The following is an 18,675-nucleotide window of genomic DNA, read 5'->3' as shown; positions in this document are numbered from 1 at the left end:
CAGTCACATTTTTGGTACTATAGTTGCTTAAAGAACTAGAAGATGTAAGTGGGAGTCAATTGCTGAGAAGGGAACTACAGTAGAAAGATCATATGAATAACTCTGTCTGTACTGTCAGCCAAGCAATAAAGTCAGCCAGAGCAAGCTGGAGAAATAAAGTTGCTTTCCTGTTGGTGAGCTTGCTCGTGATTGGATAACCTGATCCAAGAAGTGGTTTTATACAGATTCATTCTATGTCACCAACCCGGTGACATACAGAGTGACCTCTTAGTAACCTTGTTAAGTACATGGTAAAAACTAAAAGTTAGGGTGATTGATTTGGCCTCTTTCTGTTCCTAGAGTGTCTTGCAAGCCCGTTGTGATTCTCAAATTTACTAATTATTGTATTTAATCATCTCACTATTGGGGGGATTTTTTAAAATTCTGAACTGATCACAAATAGCTGTATACTTGACATATGAAAATTGTGTAGTATTTATTCACTGTGACTGGTTAGAAATCACCTGGTGCTGTTTCTGTTGCCTGATTGATTGAAGGAATGAATAACTGGGAAGAAAAAGAAAATTTGAAGAATTTAGGGAGAAGTATCAGGAATAGGGACTCTTAAATCTCTTGATTTTGGACCATATGTGTCTAACAATAGAAGACTAGAACAGCACTTAGATTTATTACTGTAAACAAAAGAGTTGCAGAACAGACCAAAGTAGCAAATCTTACCAATGTTGTTTATTTAACATATAAACTGTGTAGTCATTTGCATGAAAAAGTTGGTTAGATTAGATTGTAGAATGCACATAAACCATGCTAGGGATTGTGTCTGGGTGGTGTAAGTGAACCATAAAAGAATTAACTTTTGTATAAAGCTTCTGATTCCACAAAGGGCTAGCAACAGTGTCCAGAGCTGGTATAGTGTTTTTTTTGTTTTGTTTTGTTTTGACAAAACAGTTTTTCATTCAGAAATACCAATTTGTTGAAGCAAACTTTTTGCACAAACGTATGTGTTTCTGAGAACCTTTCCCAACAGAAGTTATGTTGAGAGAGAGAAAAAGAGTAGTCCAGTGGTTAGGCCGCTCACCTGGGATATACAAAACCCAGGTTCAAGCTCTCTGTATCAGAGTACTCTGTATCAGACATACCAAGGACTTGAACCTGGGTCTCCCACAGCTCAGGTGCAATAACCACCAGGTTATAGTTAGCCTCTCTCTCAAGCTCTCCTGTTGGAGCTGTTCCACTTTGTAGAAATAATTAAATATTCATTGAGCCAGACAGAGAGAAACTGACTCTATAGCCCAGAGATTAGGGCATAGTTGTGGGTTCAAGTCCCTGCATCTCCCACATCCTGGGTGAGTGCGTGAGTGCCCTAACCACCGAGGTATAGAATATGTTTCTTTCCCTGGACCAGTGAATATTGAGAGATGTTTGCTCTGAATTGGGCAAAACAGAGACTTGAATAGGGGTCTGTCATATCCCAAATTAGTGTCTACATTGAGATCTTCTTCAGTGGGTCTCTTGCTGCCTCTTTCATCCCAGTAGAGAATGGGAAAATGTTTAAATTCAATTTTTTGCAGGATGGAAAAACCATTTCCCATCCAGCTCTACTCTTGCTCCCCGAGTATGACCAGTGAGTGAGCGCTTGTTCTGATAACTAAGATGATCTCCTGTGGGAGGGCTCTGAAAGTGTGAGGATAACATTGCATGGAACCATCTGGTGTTAGTTCTCTCCAGCTTGCTTATACAATTCCACTTAAGCTCAGCTGAATTACTCTTCCTCTTATTAAAAACCATTGTTTTTTCTCCTTGCCAAAAGCCTTGTAAATACTGTTTCTCTAACAACAGCAAACTGAAAGAATGCATGTCCAGTGAGGCTAGATGCTTTGAAGAAAATTTTGAATTAGATTCACCGCCACAAAGTAATCTTATTGTAGACTAAATGTAAACCGATCAAGAGCCCTGATATTTGCTCAGTATTGTTAATTTCACAATGACTTAGTAGAATGTGAAGGTTGCATTAAAAAAAAAACAGGTTCTTTATAACTCCTGAATCATTTAACATTTTTTTGGTCTTCTTTCTGGGTGCAGAACTTCCCATTTGAATTTGTTAGAACAACTAACAGCACTGCACACGTGAAAGTATCTGTGGAAGCTGCCAAACAACAACTGCATTGCCAACTATTCCAACTGATTTGGATGAGATTACAAGTTTGTTTGATCAAGAGAATAGAATTGATGTAATACACTTAGACTTCTGTAAGACGTTTGACTTGGTACGTCATGACATTGTGACTAAAAACCTAAAACAATATAAAATTAATGTGGCACACATGAAATTAATTAAAAGGTGGCTAACTGATAAGTCTCAAAATGTAACTGTAAAGGGTAACCATCATTGAGTGGGTGTGTTTCTCATGGGGTTTCACAAAGATCTGTTCTTGACCCTATGCTATTTAACACTTTTATAAAAGAAAACATAAAATCATCACTGAAAACGTTTGCATATAACATCAAAATTGGGGGAGTAGTAAGTAATGAAGAGGACAGGTCACTGATACAGAGCGATCTGGATTGTTTATGCCCAGTTTATCAAGGGAACAATATGCATTGTAATATGGCTAAATGTATATACACCTCTACCCCGATATAATGCGACCCGATATAACATGAATTCGGATATAACGCGGTAAAGCAGCGCTCCGGGGGGGCTGGGCTGCGCACTCCGGTGGATCAAAGCAAGTTCGATATAACGCGGTTTCACCTATAACGCAGTACGATTTTTTGGCTCCCGAAGACAGCATTATATCGGGGTAGAGGTGTATCTAGGACAGGAGGAGGGATTCTACCTGAGGAAACAGTGATTCTGAAAAAGAGTTGGGGGTCATGAATCATCAGCTAAACATGAGTTTCCAGTCAACATTGTGGCTGAAAGGTTAATGGGACACTTGGATGCATAAAAAGGGAAATCTTGAGTAGAAGTGTGGAGGTTATTTTACTTCTGTATTTGGCACTGTATTTGGTGCTACTACTACTGAAATACTGTGTCCAGTTCCGGTTTATTTTGGGTAAATAGCTGCTAAATGCAATTTTGTGCTACAGAAAAATGAGTACAGCTTTAAAAAAAACTGATTTCTATGCAAAAAGAGGAAAAAGAAGCCCTGAAACAATTTTAAAAAATCCCAAAAGCATTCAATTAAATTGTCCCTATGCCGTGCTGCAAGTTGATGAGTTTTTCCCCCTTCATTAACTCTACAATCTAGAATTTCTAGATTGACTTCCCTGTGTATATTGAACGCTAGTGTGAGCCAATGCTGAGATCATGTTTCTGCCCTCTTATATTTTTTTTGTAGATCTGTAGCACAGTGGCATTTGTATAAAAGTCTCTAAAGGATAAGATACAGTTCTCTATGCCTTTTTTTTCTTCTCTTTCAGTGCAAACCATTTCAGGGATTCTACATCTAGGAGTGAATGTCCTAGACAGCAAACATTATAGTTTTGAGTGATATTGTCTTTGTGAAAATTTCTGTTACGTGTGGAACCTCTCTCTGTAGACAAGTAGATGCAGGTTCATCTCTTTTCATATTAATTTTCATGCCATGTCTATGAGTATGGGGCATATCAGTTAGTACGTGGACAGATTTGATAAGTTAGCTACTGGGAAAAAGGGAGCAGATTTTTAGTTATCATCAACATCATGTTCCTGCAATTTATTGTGAAATAAAAATGTAGGTCAAAATCCTCAACTAGGGTAAATCAACATAGCTCCATTGACTTGGACCAGCTGAGGATCTGACCCAGGGACACTAGTGCACTATACATTAATTTTAATAATATTAGTTTATTCATATAAATGCATATAATTTACAAATGTATATAAACAGGGCAAGATGTTTCACAGTTCAGAGTTCTGTTTTAGCATGCAAACTATCATTTGTATTAATTTTTGGCTTCATGATAAATAAAACCTTTTGAATTTCAAAAACAACTGTATAATCTTACATATCTCTAATAAAAACAGAAATTCATGATTATAATTGTTTTATAATAAAATATACAACAGGATCCACAAGGCGATCTTTCCACATTTCACTTTTTGTGATGCAGTATTTTGATTACTAATATGCATACTGTATATTAAATTTGGATTTAAATATTCAATATTACTAACATATGTTTGACATCACATATTAAATGCCAGATTCTGATACCTTCACGCATGTTCAATATTGCCTTCCTCCATGATAATACCATGGAAGTCAGTGGGTCAAAACTTTTCTGTAAGTGGGAAAACATATGAGTCCACTCCCCTCCCCCAGTGGAAGAATGCCAGGTGAATTCTGAGTTGACACTTGGTGTGTTCACTTTTCCCTATACAGAAATGATGCCCATTGTGGAGGATGGGGCATATTCTCTCTGACAAATGAAAGAGAAGATACACATGAGATCAATGAATGACTCAAGAGATTGACCCCAGGATCTAAAAACATTCACCTCTAGCTTTCCAGTTCTAATTCAGTATATAATGACAGTGAGGGAATGTTATTACCATCCGATGGCTATTTAGCCTGTGTGAAATGAGTTTGGTGATCCCAGTTCACTTCCAGCTGGACATGTGTCCACAGCACAAAAACCCCACATGAAAACTTGCATTTGTTAGCAATGCTGTTGTCACTTTTGATGGGTGGAGGGGAACGGGACGAAGGCCAAATGAGCATGAAGACTGATCAGCCTTCTTATTCTCTGGAAATGATCCTCTCCCACTGCGAGTTGAGGCATATGGGTGGAGCATTGAGATGAAGCTTACTCTCCTCCTGTACTTGTTCTGTGAATGAACGAAGAGAGGCTTTCATTTTCCCAGGCTGTCATTCTGTCATATTTTACATGCACTGAAGTAAATAAATACCATTTCTAGAGAGATGCTGCTATTAAAAATACCCTGCATTTTTAAAACCAGACATTTCAACCCATGTTATATTCAATGGTAGTGAATTACCTTGTCCGTTTTCAACCTGAATATAATTTGTATCAATGTATGACCATTTTTCACCAAAACGTATCAAAATCATTTTCAGTGTTCCTGTCTAGATCCTCTTCAGGTATAAATGGATACAACTCCATGGACTTCTGTGGAGTTTCATCCAGTTACACCAGCTGAGAATCCAGCCCTATGTTTTTCCCCTAAGCCTTTAATAAATTTAAAAAATAATCCCTCATAGAGACTGAAGTGTCAGATGTTAATATTAATGTAGTGGTTAACCACAACATGGCAATTACTGTTTACCAGGCAAGCTTGATTTATTCAGTGCTCGTCACCCCATGTGTAATTAGGAGTAGAGAGCAGTAGTGTCAGTACAAGAAGTTGGCTTTACCAACTTTCAGTTTCAGGGAGAATCTCCTGAAGGTGGAGATCCTTCACTTCTGAAATTGTTAAGAAAAGACAGTGAGACTCATTCCTAAAACATCAAACATGTATCTTTCACCATCTCAGGTACCTCAAACCAAAACCCAGATAAAATAATGGAATTTTAATAATAGCATTGTATAGTGTTTTTACAGGTCCAAAATATTGTATAGACACTAACTAGCCATTCCTCAGAACACTCCACTGTGGTAGGTAAGAAAGTGTTATCCCCAGTTAACAGATGGGGAAACTGAAAGAGGAAAAGGCAGACAACACTTGCCTAAAGCAACACAATGAGTCAGCACTGAGCCTGTATCAGGGCTCAGGGTGAGCTGACTCTTAAGTAAGTGCTTGTTTCTTGCAGGAGAATTTATTTATTTTGGGGTAGATTTTCAAAAGCACGTAGGGAATAAGAAACAGAAGGCCCATTGAAAGCCAATACAACCTGTGCTCGTAACTCCTTTAGATGCTTTTTGAAAATCTCTTGTTTTAATCCCTTTAGTTTCCATTTTCTCTATATCAAGATTAAAACAAATTTGGCATAAAACATTTCTAATATATTCTGTATCTTGGAAAACTTAATAAAATAAAACTTGGCAACCCTGGTTATCTTTCAAGACAAGTTTGCATGGGTTGTTCAACTGAGAAAAAGTTGCTCATCCTCTGCGCGGGCTTGTTCAAGTGGCTCTGAATTCCATTCCATGTTATGTCATTTTATGGTGAGATTTCAGAGATAACAAATTGAGGTCAGTTAGGGATCTGTGAATGACAAACCTCAGTATCATGCTATGCATGATGCACTCATGTTGTCCCCATTGACCTTAACCTTCTTACTAACCTTATAGTGCACTGATGAGGGACTGTATTCTCTTTAAACTAAACTTAAAAAAGGGGGGGGGATGGGAGGGGAGGGATGGAAGGAAAAATTCAGACCGGTTGCAAGCAACTCCAATTCAATTGAAGTCAATATAGTTGTACCCTCCTATACCAGGTCTGAATTTAGGCCATTATGCCTGACTTGCTACCCCATGACACTAAGGGCTTGTCTTCACTGCCTGCCTGGATCGGCGGGTAGAAATCGATCTCTCGGGGATCGATTTATCACATCTCGTCGGGACGCAATAATCCCCGAATCGACACGCGTACTCCACCAGCCCAGGTAGGAGTAAGCGCCGTCGACGGGGGAGCCGTGGCAGTCGATTTGCCGCCATCCTCACAGCGGGGTAAGTCGGATCAGATAGCTTGTCTCTGCTTCAGGCCCTGCTTGTGGGGGACCCTAGACTCTGGCTTCCGACCCTGCGTAATGCCTGACTCTTGGTTTGCCCTCTGGTCTATCCTGGACTCTGACCTCCCAGTACTTGCTTGGCCTGACTCCTAGCTCCTGGTTTGACCACTAAGGCTAATGCCAGTATCCTGGTTGTTACAATTTTCAATTGTGGCCATACAGAAAACAGGGAAAATCTTAATTAACTAAATCCATCTGTAGGATTATTTGCAATTCCTGCAAGACCCTCATTGCCAAAGGGCTAGATTGGGCAACTCTTGTGTGAATGGGAAATTTGATCACACAAACAAGACCATTAAAGTCAGCAGATCTACTTGCATGAGTAGGGTGAGTAAGGGTTGCACAATCTGGCTCAGACTAATGGAGAAATGAGATTACTTCCATTTCAAGGCAGCTTGAGTCATTTTTTTGCTTTCATAGAATCAACATCATGGAAAAAGGAAATACTTTCCTGTAAAATATTAACTTGGATTTTTAAAGGTGAGTAAAGGAGTTAGTTGCCATCCCCCACTGAATTTCAATGGAAGCTGGGGGCCTAACTCCAATAGCCCCTTTGAAAATTTCAGGATTAGTTCTTTTAATTCTAACGAAATAAACTGAGTGAGTGTGTGTAGGGGAGGAGGGGGGAGAGGGGTTAGTAAAAGGAGGGGCCCGCTGAAAGACTGGATGGGTTCAGAGCTCTGGTGATGCATTCAATGGTTAAAGTTAGCTGGGTTTTGCAGTCCCAGCTGAAAAAACAACAACGCATACAATTAAATAGTCTTTTGCAATTGGTCTGTTGATGATGAAGGTACGTGATACAACAGGATCTGAAATAGCCCACCGGACCTGATAAAAGGGGAGGGCAATGTTGACCAGCCCCAAGCTATTTTGTTGCATATTTTCTGCTCATTTCAGCATACCACGTTATTAGCAATGATGCAGAAAAATGCATGTTCCCTACTTGGGAGGCCTTCCAGAAGGGACAGGAGCATGCATTTGGAATTGGTATTATGTTAATTTCAGGTTGGCAATAAGTAACATTTATTTTGGATTGTCTTCTGGTTTGTTGAACTTTGGTTTGGGTGAGAGGAAACTATAGTTGGTCAAACCTTAGTGGTAACCAGGAGAAGGCAAAGATTGTCCACCTCTCTGAACAGGAGAGCCTTGTTCTCAAGGCTGAAGAGCTAGCAGATCAGGAAGGATATGAGAGAGAGCTGGTATGAAGGAGAGGGATAGAGAGGATGGATATTCTGAGATTTGGATTCATCAATAGGGAGGTGCAATGAGCATGGCATTCAGATTGCAGCTTTCATACACCTCTTATGTGGATGGACCCCCAAAACAGGACTACAGTCATCCTACTGAAGCTGGGAATGGGCAACAGGGTATGGGTTGCTTGGTGATTACCTGTTCTTTTCATTCCCTCTGAAGCACCTGGCATTGGCCACTGTCAGAAGACAGGATTCTGGGCTAATGGACCTTTGGTCTGACCCATTCTTATGTTCTGCTAGTTCCCATATCTGGTGGTTGTCTAGGTAAAAGTAAAGGATTGAGATTGTTTGGATTTTGAGTTTTGGTTCAACCCATTATAAAGACAGGGAAAACTTGTTAAATTAAGATTCAGGTCCAGAATTTCAAGTATCCTAAAATTTTTGATTTTGGTTTGTTTTATAAACAAAATGTGGAGGATAAGGAAAACAGTGAGAAGATGAGAGATCTGAGAAGGAGGAGCAAGGGGGAGAGAAAAGAGAATTCAAGTGGAAAGGTGGAAGAGATGAAAGCACAAGGATCAAGGAGAAATTGCTCAAGAGGAAAAAGGTTATTTTGTTTAAGGAAGAGAGAGAAGAGAGAATCCTTCAGAGGGAGATAAATTGAGATGGGGGGAAAAGAATAACATGGAAAGGGGGAGAGAACAAGGAGAATATGTAAAGATGAGAGAAGTATTTATAGACAACCACAATTCTTCCAGTAGTGAACTGTATTGATTATGTTTCTAAACTTGTCTCTATCTTCTGCCTCTCTGACTAGCAACTGAGCCCTGGTCTAAACTTTAAAAAGTTGACCAGCATAGCTACGACAGTAGGGGGTGCATGGGTTTTTTCTTCCCCCACCATTAGGGTGACCAGACAGCAACTGTGAAAAATCGGGACGGGGGTAATAGGCACCTATATAACACAAAGCCCCAAATATCGGAACTGTCCCTATAAAATCGGGACATCTGGTCACCCTATCCAACATAGCTATGCAGTTATACCAATATAACTGTACTTATACTAGAATAGCTTGTGACCGCCAGGGGACTGAGCTTAAGCTATACCAATATCAGAATAAGTATAGAGATAAAATTGCATTCACACTAGAGGATTTTGCCATAAACATTAATCTTAAACAAAAAGATGGTTTATGAGCACTGAATGTTTTTCTGTAGAAGCATAGGCAAAGAGAAGTTATTCATGGGTTTAATCGATGAGAGTGAGAATGCTGCAAAAGGCAATGATGTGTCTATGATCATTAGCATATCCATTACATTTATAGGCCTGAGAAAAGAGTTCTCAGTCCCATGTTAGCTTTCAAAGAGATATTCACCTCCAAGTTGTGTGTATCATCCTTTCATCCACTGCTGGTTATTGGATGACAGGGTCTTGGAATGAAGTAGAGGATAGAACTGTTGGCCTCAAAACATTGGGAAATATGTTTTGTTTGAGTGAAAAATTGAAAAATAAGATTAAAATGTGAGCAAGTCAAACCCAGAAACATGTTAGTCTCCATCATCCAAAGTAATGAGATCTTGTTCAGATGCATGGAAATCTGAATTTTTCAATTACTAATTAGCAGCAGATAAAGACTGGAGGCTGCAGATATTTTGGGGTGTTACAGTGCCACAATCCCTTGGCATACCTGCCTATTTCTTTGTTATATCAGACTTAGATGGATGAATAAGAAAATAATTCCATTAGCTATTCTGTTCATATTATTCCTTCCTTTGTCCACTGACTCAGTGTTATAAACTCATCAGGACATGCATCCCTTCAAACAGGTCATAATTCACTTGCTTGCCCTTCAGCACCATAGACATGGCATATTTTACATCAACTTACCTATGTCTGTCCTAGCCATACACCTCATTTGCTGGGAACACTTGAGCAGCTAGTGCTTGAAGCAACAGTTTGCTATGTTGGTATGTGCTATTTAACTGAGGGTGGATATTGGGAGAGGTGGCAGAGAGGAAGAAGCTGATTTCAGATGGAAAGGACTAGGTACAATATGTGATCCCAATCCAGGGCCCACTGGTTTACGTGCTCAATCTCTGTTCTGGGGTACTACACAAGGCAAAACTTCTATTAACTGCAATGAGAGTAAGATCAGGGCCCTGTCATTTTCTGCTTTGCTAAGAAATCATTCAAAATGGCAGCATACTCAGTAAACAGGGGTTGTAAAGAGAGGGCAGAATACAGGACTGAACAAAGCTTCTTCCTTTATCGAAGAAGTCTGCATTGTGACCATAATGTAATAAGCAGTTTATTAATATGGACATTTTAATAGTAGCTGTCTTGTATAATTATGCAGTCTGTAATGATAGCATAAGCAAAATTTATATTGAAGTCAGGTGCTTTGACAACAGATTACAATCTCATTGCTATAGTATAAATATACATGACATTTGTCCAAGAAAAGTAGTTACGTAGCATACTAATATAGATACCAAACAATAACAAAATATTGAAGTAAAGCAAACTGCTTATTCTCTTACAGGAAGCTACTGGACTACTCAGTAGCAAAGATTTTATAAAGGGTGTTCATCATCATCATCCCAACAGAGAGTCCTGAGGTCCTCTCAGTCAAACTCCCAATGACTTCATTGAAAGTTTTGCTTAAGTAAGGACTGGCTAAAGACTTCAGGATTTGTTCCAGTGTTAAAGGATGTGGAGTAGCACAGGCATATGAATAACATTTTTTTTACTCACTCTTTTCTTCTGAATCTCTTTAATGGATAGCAGTGTCAATGCCAAGTCCTCTGGCAGCTTTAGAGAGATTTCAGAAGAAGGGTAAGTAGTAAGCATATGGAAGCTACAATCATGTATTGCCTTTGATAGTGATTCTGTTCATGTATTGCAGTCTAATAATTAGCAGTCTTTAAATTGAATATTGACTGAGTTGTATCCTCACATTTGGCATTTCATGTATTCACCTTAAGTGATATCCAAAATACACCTGGATTGTTGCTACATATTGGACAAAAGTGGGGTTTGTTTTCATCTCATTCAAAGGAGGAGCTATGCTGGCAGAGAATAAATAGATAGCTGACAGTTAGAACTAGGAAAATCTATGATATCAAAAAAATTTCCATTCTAAAACAGAATGAAAGCAAACAAAAAATTTTTTCCTGCAAAATGAAAATTCCAAAGAAACCTCACTTTGGATCATTGTTTTGTTTTAATAAAATCAAAACATTTTGTTCTGATTTTTTTATTTTTTTTACTTTAAAAAAGTATGTTAATATTAAAAAAATTTGATTTTGTTTTGAAAAGTCACTGTGAAATAAAAAATTAAATGACTCTGCTCTGCATCATTGTGTTTTATCCTAAACAAAATTTTGTTTAAATCCCCATGTTTTTTTAAAACAATATTTTGATTTCAACAGAAGCAGCATTTTTCATCAAACCATTTTAGAAAAGAAATTCAGACCAGTTCTAACTGTGTCACTTGTGTAGGATTTTGGGGCAAACCAAATCTCAATGCCACACCCATGCATTAGACTTTATATGAGTGCCCATTTGAAATCTGGGAATAATCCACTGCTGCAAATATCAGATTTATTTATTTTTTAATTGACTGAGTACTCATGGAAGGTGCTTTATTGATACACTGCTGACTGAAGGCCTCTGTTTATCCACAGAACAGGACAGCATAGATAGTGACAGTACAAACTTGAAATTAAAAACCTCCTGATTTGGACACAGTCGCATCACATGTTCTGTAAAGAAATATTGACTAAGGGATTTATGGTAACTAAGGCTTAACTCCAGTGCCCATCTGTGTACCGGCCCAGCTCTTCCTACATTCTGTTATGCAAACAACTAATATTTGTGTCTATGTGGATATATATAATATATGTGATATATATAGTGAATATCTTCTCTGGAGGCAGCATGATCTGAGAGTTTGTACACAGCATTTAGGATTAGGACCTCCTGAGTTCTAACCCCAGTTCTGTTATGGACACTCTGCCCTGCCAAATTACTTCTCTAGCAAATGGAGATTGTATTTACTAACCTGCTTCACAGGAGAGTTGTGAAGATTAACTAGTTAATGTTTGTGCATTGTTTTGAACATGTCAAGTGCCTTAGAAGTGCTACAAATCATTTCCTCAGTTCTTGCATTAAAACTTCAATAGGGAGGCACAGAATATGTCATACAAATTACAGTCTCTACAAACTCCAGCATAATGCAGACGAAATCTGAAAAATCAAAGATTAAATTATTTCTAATCAACGCTCTTTCATTCTTTTCCCTCTCATGATAAACCACCTTGTCCAGCTCACAGAAAAGAGCCACACTAAGATAAATGAATAGTTACTTGCAAGTTCTCACTGTGTGGGGCAAATCCTGACACCATCCTTGCAAGAAGGCAATGGAAGGCAAAGCACACCTATGCTTTATTGGAGTGGAGGACCAAGCTGCAGGGACTCCATGCAACAAGATTCCACAACCCCTTTACCCATCACAGAATGGAGTTCTGAAGTTGCATTTTGTTCTGCAACACAACCTCACTCCCCCATGCAGACTAACTCCACCTCTGCCACTGATGGGGATTGATGGAATGAGGCCATGTCAGTTATTTCTCCCTGTGATGGGTTCGGTCACAGAGACCCCCTTGGGATTGTCACCTGACATGCTGAATTTACCTCTGAGCCCATTTTCCCTGCCAGCTTGGGACTCCAGAACCCTGCCTTGTTGAGCCAGACACACTAGCCTGCTGCAACACAGACACAGGTCTGGTCCACGCCCCCAAAGCTGCAGACTTTAACCAAAAACTGCTCAGCAGGTCACCTATCTCCAGCACCCAAACACCCAGTTCCCAATAGAATCAAAACCCCAAATAAATCCGTTTTACTCTGCATAAAGCTTATACAGGGTAAACTCATAAATTGTCCACCCCCTATAACACTGATAGAAAGATATGCACAGCTGTTTGCTCCCCCAGGTATTAATCATTTACTCTGGGTTTATCAATAAACAAAAGTGATTTCATTGAGTATAAAAAGTAGGATTTAAGTGGTTCCAAGTAATAACAGACAGCACAAAGTAAATTACCAAGCAAAATAAAACGAAACACGCAAGTCTAAGCCTAATACATTAAGAAACTGATTTCAGGTAAATCTCACCCTCAGAGATGTTCCAATAAGCTTCTTTCACAGACTAGTCTGGGCCCAATCCTTTCCCCGGTACAGTCCTTGTTAGTTCCAGCAGGCATCCTAGGTGAAAAGCAGGGACTTTCTCATGATTGGGACCCCTTTTGTTCTGTTCCACCCCCTTTTATATCTTTGGCACAAGGTGGGAATCTTTTGTGTCTCTTGGTTCCCACCCTTCCTTCTAAATGGAAAAGCACCAGGTTTAAGATGGATTCCAGTATCATGTGACATGGTTACATGTCACTGTAAGACTTTATTACCCACTGGCTGGCATACATGTATACAGAAAGGCTTATAAGTAAACAGAGCCATTTACAACCAATTGTCCTAGACAATGGGAGCCATCAAGATTCTAAACCACCATTAATGGCCCACACTTTGCATAATTACAATAGGACATCAGAGTTATACTTCGTATTCCTAGTTTTAGATACAAGAATTATACATTCATACAAATAGTATGAACACACTCAGTAGATTATAACCTTTGTAATGATACTTTACAAGAGACCTTTTGCATAAAGCATATTCCAGTTACATCACATTCACACTTATAAACATATTTTTATAAAGCATATGGAGTGCAATGTCATACTCCCCATGCCATGTAGTAGGGGACAACAGCCCAACTGTCGAGGCAACATGAGCAGTGGAAAGTTAGAATTCTGTTCTTCAGGCCTATAGTGTCCTTACATAGAGCAAAACCAGTTTAAATGGGCTTTGCTCCATGTAACAGAATTTGGCCATATGTCTATGGCTCACACCTAGAATTTTGGGTACATGCTTTAATGGGAATAAATGAATAATACAGAAGAAAACTGATACAATGTTTCACATTCAGTATGATGGTCTCTCTAAGAAATGTTCATTTAAAAGATTTTGGTCAAAGAATTGATCTTTGTTCCATGCCCTTTGATTCGCGCAATGAGATGCCGCTGATGCAATAAATGTTTTGCATTATTACATGCCCTGAACCAAATCACCAGCTGGTGCAAATTGACATAACTACATTGGCCTCAGTAGAGCTACACCAAATTACACCAGCTGAGGATGTGGGCCTCTGTGTTTGAAGCAGATATATTATGTAAACTGTAACAATTTCAGCGATTATTTGGTCATGTGAACAGGAGACATCTGCAGACCTGACAGGTTTGGTAGTGTCCCAGTTGTGCTGCAGCATAGGGTCTTCAGGTCTTGGCATGTCTTTATGTATCTTACTTCCTTGACTAGTAGAGCTCAGGTGTCATGAACATAATACATTTGAACTCAGTGGGACAGGGCAGGAAAAAAATTAATAGCAGCTTGCTATACAACTCCATAGTGTCAGTGCTGAAGGAGCCTTTCCCACACGGAAAATGAGTTGAACATTTGCAGTAGGAGAAAGGATAACTTATGGGGGAATTTTATGAGGCTACATCTACACTGCACACCACTGGTGGTGGCATATAGGGTATGTGTAACTACAGGCTATAATGAAAAGCAAGCTGCATACATGTGGTGTGTAGCTATACATAGCAATGAAAGGCTGTGGCAGAGTGGAGGCAGCTGTGGTGGGGAAAGGCTCTGGCAATGATAAACTTCTGAAGCCTTCCTTCACTGTCTCCTGCATGCCTTTTCCTTGTTGCTAGAGCCTTTCCGTGTGATGGGAAAGATTCCAACAGTGGAGATGTAGCAGGTCCCTCCCTACACTGCTAAAAATAGCACTCTATGTGGGGGAGACATTGCTTGAGCATGTAGAGAAGAGAGCTGTGTAGGGTACGTACCCACAGAGTTCAGGCATGTCTACACTCTACTTGCCTAAGCAGTGCCTCACTGTCTCCACTGCTATTCATACACATGCTAAGGGGGTGTATATTATATATACTCTACATGCCACCATAAAGAGTGTACAGTGTAGACATGCCTTTAGACTTCCATTGGCCTTCAGTTTAGGTCAGAAGTGAGATGGGCGTTCTCTCATGATCAGTCAGTTTCATACAAATTCACATAGAAAAGACGATTGACCATAAATAAAGCAGATGTGAAATGCTCCAGCTCAGAATTGCAGATGGTTTCACAACCAGAATGTAAAACACTTTCAACACCTAGGACTGTGTGTTCTTTTATTGGGTTCATGTTTTGGAGATGGTTTCTCTTTCTTTTGTTTAGTTTGTTTTTCAGTCATCACTTTTTTGATTTCCTTTGTTCTTTATTTTTAAAAAGCCAATAACCCTTAATTATTTTTTGTAAATGGTATCTTTATACTGTCTGAATATATATATTTACCTGCAGAATTGGTTTGGGGTTTATTTGGTTTTTGGTGAACCCTGTTACTGTCTGGTCCTATTGCCAAATATAACCAAGTTAGCACTCAGGAGGCTAACAGTCTGCATTAAATAAATTATTCTTGCACTATCTTCAAGGAGGTAGCTACATTAGACTTTAAATTATACTTTCTTCTTATGCCTCCTGTGACAAACTTCTCTCCCAGTGGCCTTAATCCAGCATCCATCCTTATAGTGCAGTTTGCAACTTGTAAGATGTGGTGTTATCCCAGAGTGCTGCAAAGATTATTTATATTGGCCCTGTGTGATTAAAAAATCCTATTTGTCTCAGCTAATGAAAGCTAGCAGATCTACCCAGAATGCATCTGATAGTGTAACAAGATTTCCAGATGCACAAATTCAGTATATAATGCTTGCAATATAAAAACATCATTTACTGTGGTGTGTGTGTGTGTGTGTGTGTATGTATGTATAATGGTTTGTACAAGGAAAAATACAGTAATACAAAACAAAGATTTAATTATTTTTGTTTAATTCAGTATTCCTTAATCAAGTAACACTTCTCATGATTTTTGAGGATTTTTGGGTTGTATAAAGATTGGAAGATCCAGGTCAAAACAGGAACAGAAGCATACAGTATAGCAAAAAAAATTAGTCCCAAGTAGGATCAGTGCCAATGGCACTGTGAGTTACTGGGGGAAGAAAGGATGCACAGAAATAATGTAGTTTGTCTTCATTTTTTTCTCTCTCACACAAACTCCTTAAAGTATTTTGGGGTAAAATGCACACAATGGGAACAGGATCAGTCCCATAGAAGCCAGTAACAAAACTCCAAGATCTAGTGCTATGTCATAACCTTTTCAAACATTAACTTCACAAGGTAATTATTGATTAACTGACTTTTCCCTATGAGGTCCTTTATAAAGCTCTGTTGGCGTTTTTTAAGAAGTTCATCTGCAAATCTCTCCTTTGAAAGCAAAGGAGCGACCGACTGGTTTTAGCCTCCCACCTCAATCACCCACAATTGCTCCGTATCAGCCTTTTGTTTTCTGATAGAGTTGCTCAGTAACTTATTTCCATTCTCGCCTCCTCAAGAACATAGGAGACTAGATTTGCCAGTTCGCTTTTGCCAGCCATCCTACTCTCTCACACTCAGAGAGGAGGGCTGATCCTGCGTTTACTTACAGAGGTGTAAAGTAGGAACGTCCAACAAAGTCAGGCCACATCTCGTGTAACCGCCGAAAAAGAGAGCGAGCGAACGTGCACGCGAGTAGGGCTCCAGTCCTCTCTTGGCTTCCCTTCTAAGCGTTTCCCAGTAGTGCCTAGCTTACTCTGCCGCCTATTGATGAAACAGGGAGACTTGAGGCAGAGCTTTATTCCTGCCCTTCCCAGGTAGGGGGCTGCTGGCGGGCAGGGCTGCAAAGCTGCAGACAGAGCTAAGGTGCGATCTTCTCTTTAGCAAATGCTAATGCAAGCGGCAGGCTCCAGCTGAGGGGAGAGATGCCCTGGCTGGGCAGGGGTGGGACAGCTGGAGCCAGGGCCTAGGGAGACTGGGGAAGGGAATTTCCCTAGCTTCCTCCCCGCCCCCCGGGCAGGTGAGCTCCCCGGCCAGCCCCTCACCTGGAACCCAGCAGGGCGAGGCGCCACCACGGCCGCCGCCTCCTCCCCCTGCTCATCCCCGCCCCTATCCCCGCCGGCCCGCCCCCTCGTGGGCGGGCGGATTCCCCAGAGGGAACCCCTGAGCACGGCTGGCTTGCTCGCTGCGTGCGGGGAAAGTTTTACTGCGAGCGGAGGAGTTAGGAGGAGGGGGAGAGAGCGGAGCTGCCTCTTGCCTGAGCCGTCAGCTTCCCTCAGCCCCGGGCGCGCAGCCACCGCCGGAGGAGGAGACCCGGGAGCAGCCGCCGGCTCCCGCCAGACCCCGGGCACTTTCTCTGCCACGCACGTGGGGTGGGAGCCGCTGCCAGCCGCCGGGGAGCGCGGAGCCCCTTAGTCCCAGCGCCGCCGCCGCCTGGTGCCCGGGTAGCAGCTCAGCATGGTCTGCAGAGCCGCGGGGCGCGGACCCGGGGAGAGGAGCTGAGCGCCGCCGGAGGGACGAGGAAAGAGCCGCGCCGAGCCCCGGGGATTATTTCCCAGTCCGGGATGGGGGACTGGAGCCGCCGGCTCCGGGCAGCAGCCAGCGGGCGTCTCCGGGCCGGGAGAGCCGCTGTCCTGGTGCTGCTCCTCGCCTGCTTCTGCCTCAGCGCCGCAGTGGAGAAGAAGAAAGGTACCGATCGCGCCCCGTGGGGCTGGCCGCGCTGTGGGGAGCGGGGGGCGGCTCGGGGGGAGAGGGAAGGAGCCCCGCTGCCTCCAGGGCTGGGGGGCGGGGAAGCTTTAAACTTTTCCTCCGGCTCCATAGCTGGAGTTCCGGGCGCCGGCTGGCGCTCCTCCAGCGCTGCGCTGTCAGGGCCAGGGGGGCAATGTCCCAACTCCTTAGCCGCCCTGTGACAGCTTCGCAGCGTGCCACTTCCTGAGTTTGGGGCTTACTTTCTCGGGGGAGGGGGAGAAAAGCCATGGCACGTCCTTCCCCCTCACCCAGTAATCACACCGCGCTGCGATCTCCTAGGCTGGCTGAAGACAAAACGTCCCAGATTTTATCGGCACCTCTGTTAGCTCCCACTCTCCCCTTTACTGACTAGGAGGCCACGTTCTGCCCTGGCTTGGTTCCGCACGCGGGGCTGCCGGGGTGTGTCCCAGCAGCACCTGGCCCGATGAGTTTCCTAGGCAGCTTGGTCAAGCAATCCCTCCCGGCGTGTCCGCGTGCACATCTTGTCAATATACTTGGAAGTGTTTTAGTGCCTTTCGGAAGCATCGGTGGTGGGGTAATAAGCCACGAGGGGAGAAGCAGTGGCAGGCTGCTGTGTCGGTTTCACAAGAGGTTAGGTTGCCCTACTAAGGGGTTACTGCCCCAGGCGCTTATTATCGTCTTCCCGTAACTAATACAACATGGGGGTGGGGGGAGCCACGAATGATTCACATGCATGCCTGAGCCAAATAACTCATGTTCCATGCAAGCCTAAGTTTTATAACAACTGCAGTGATGTTGGTCTCTTCGCTAGTCATTCTCACCTGCTCCTGATCGTTTCGTGAGCATTGTTTATCTGTCCGGCAGAAATACACCAAGGAAAAAGCTCAATGTGTGTCCATTCCCCCCACTCTTCTTAAAAACGGGAAGCACTTGTACGTGTGGTGCCCAGTCTAAACAAATTGGCAACCTTTATGAATGAACTGCATGTCTCTTACTGTCAGCTACGCTTGCTGTTTCTCTTCTTATCCCCTGCACTACCTGATACTGTGCATATT

At 41.8% G+C, this 18,675-nt stretch overlaps 1 protein-coding gene and 1 long non-coding RNA gene across 2 annotated transcripts in view; one reads left to right on the top strand and one right to left on the bottom strand.

Moving 5' to 3' along the window:
• Positions 1 to 3,813: 3,813 nt before the first annotated feature.
• Positions 3,814 to 16,946, bottom strand: LOC122172421 (uncharacterized). The gene is made up of 3 exons (XR_006172753.2): positions 16,522 to 16,946; positions 13,046 to 13,135; positions 3,814 to 4,813 (listed from the first exon to the last, which is right to left on the bottom strand). It is a non-coding gene; the product is annotated as an uncharacterized LOC122172421 (long non-coding RNA).
• A 137-nt stretch (positions 16,947 to 17,083) lies between these two features.
• EGFR (epidermal growth factor receptor) overlaps positions 17,084 to 18,675 on the top strand; it is a 225,145-nt gene continuing 223,553 nt past the window's right edge. Inside the window, exon 1 of the mRNA XM_005287322.5 lies at positions 17,084 to 17,599. Coding sequence (XP_005287379.2) covers positions 17,476 to 17,599 — 124 coding nt within the window. The 5' untranslated portion in view covers positions 17,084 to 17,475. The remainder of the gene's footprint in view (positions 17,600 to 18,675) is intronic.

Source organism: Chrysemys picta, chromosome 2 (genome assembly GCF_011386835.1).
Source record: "Chrysemys picta bellii isolate R12L10 chromosome 2, ASM1138683v2, whole genome shotgun sequence".
Classification (NCBI taxonomy): Eukaryota; Metazoa; Chordata; order Testudines; family Emydidae; genus Chrysemys; species Chrysemys picta.
Note: the sequence above shows the minus strand (reverse complement) of the source record. Positions and strands in the feature narration are given on the sequence as shown.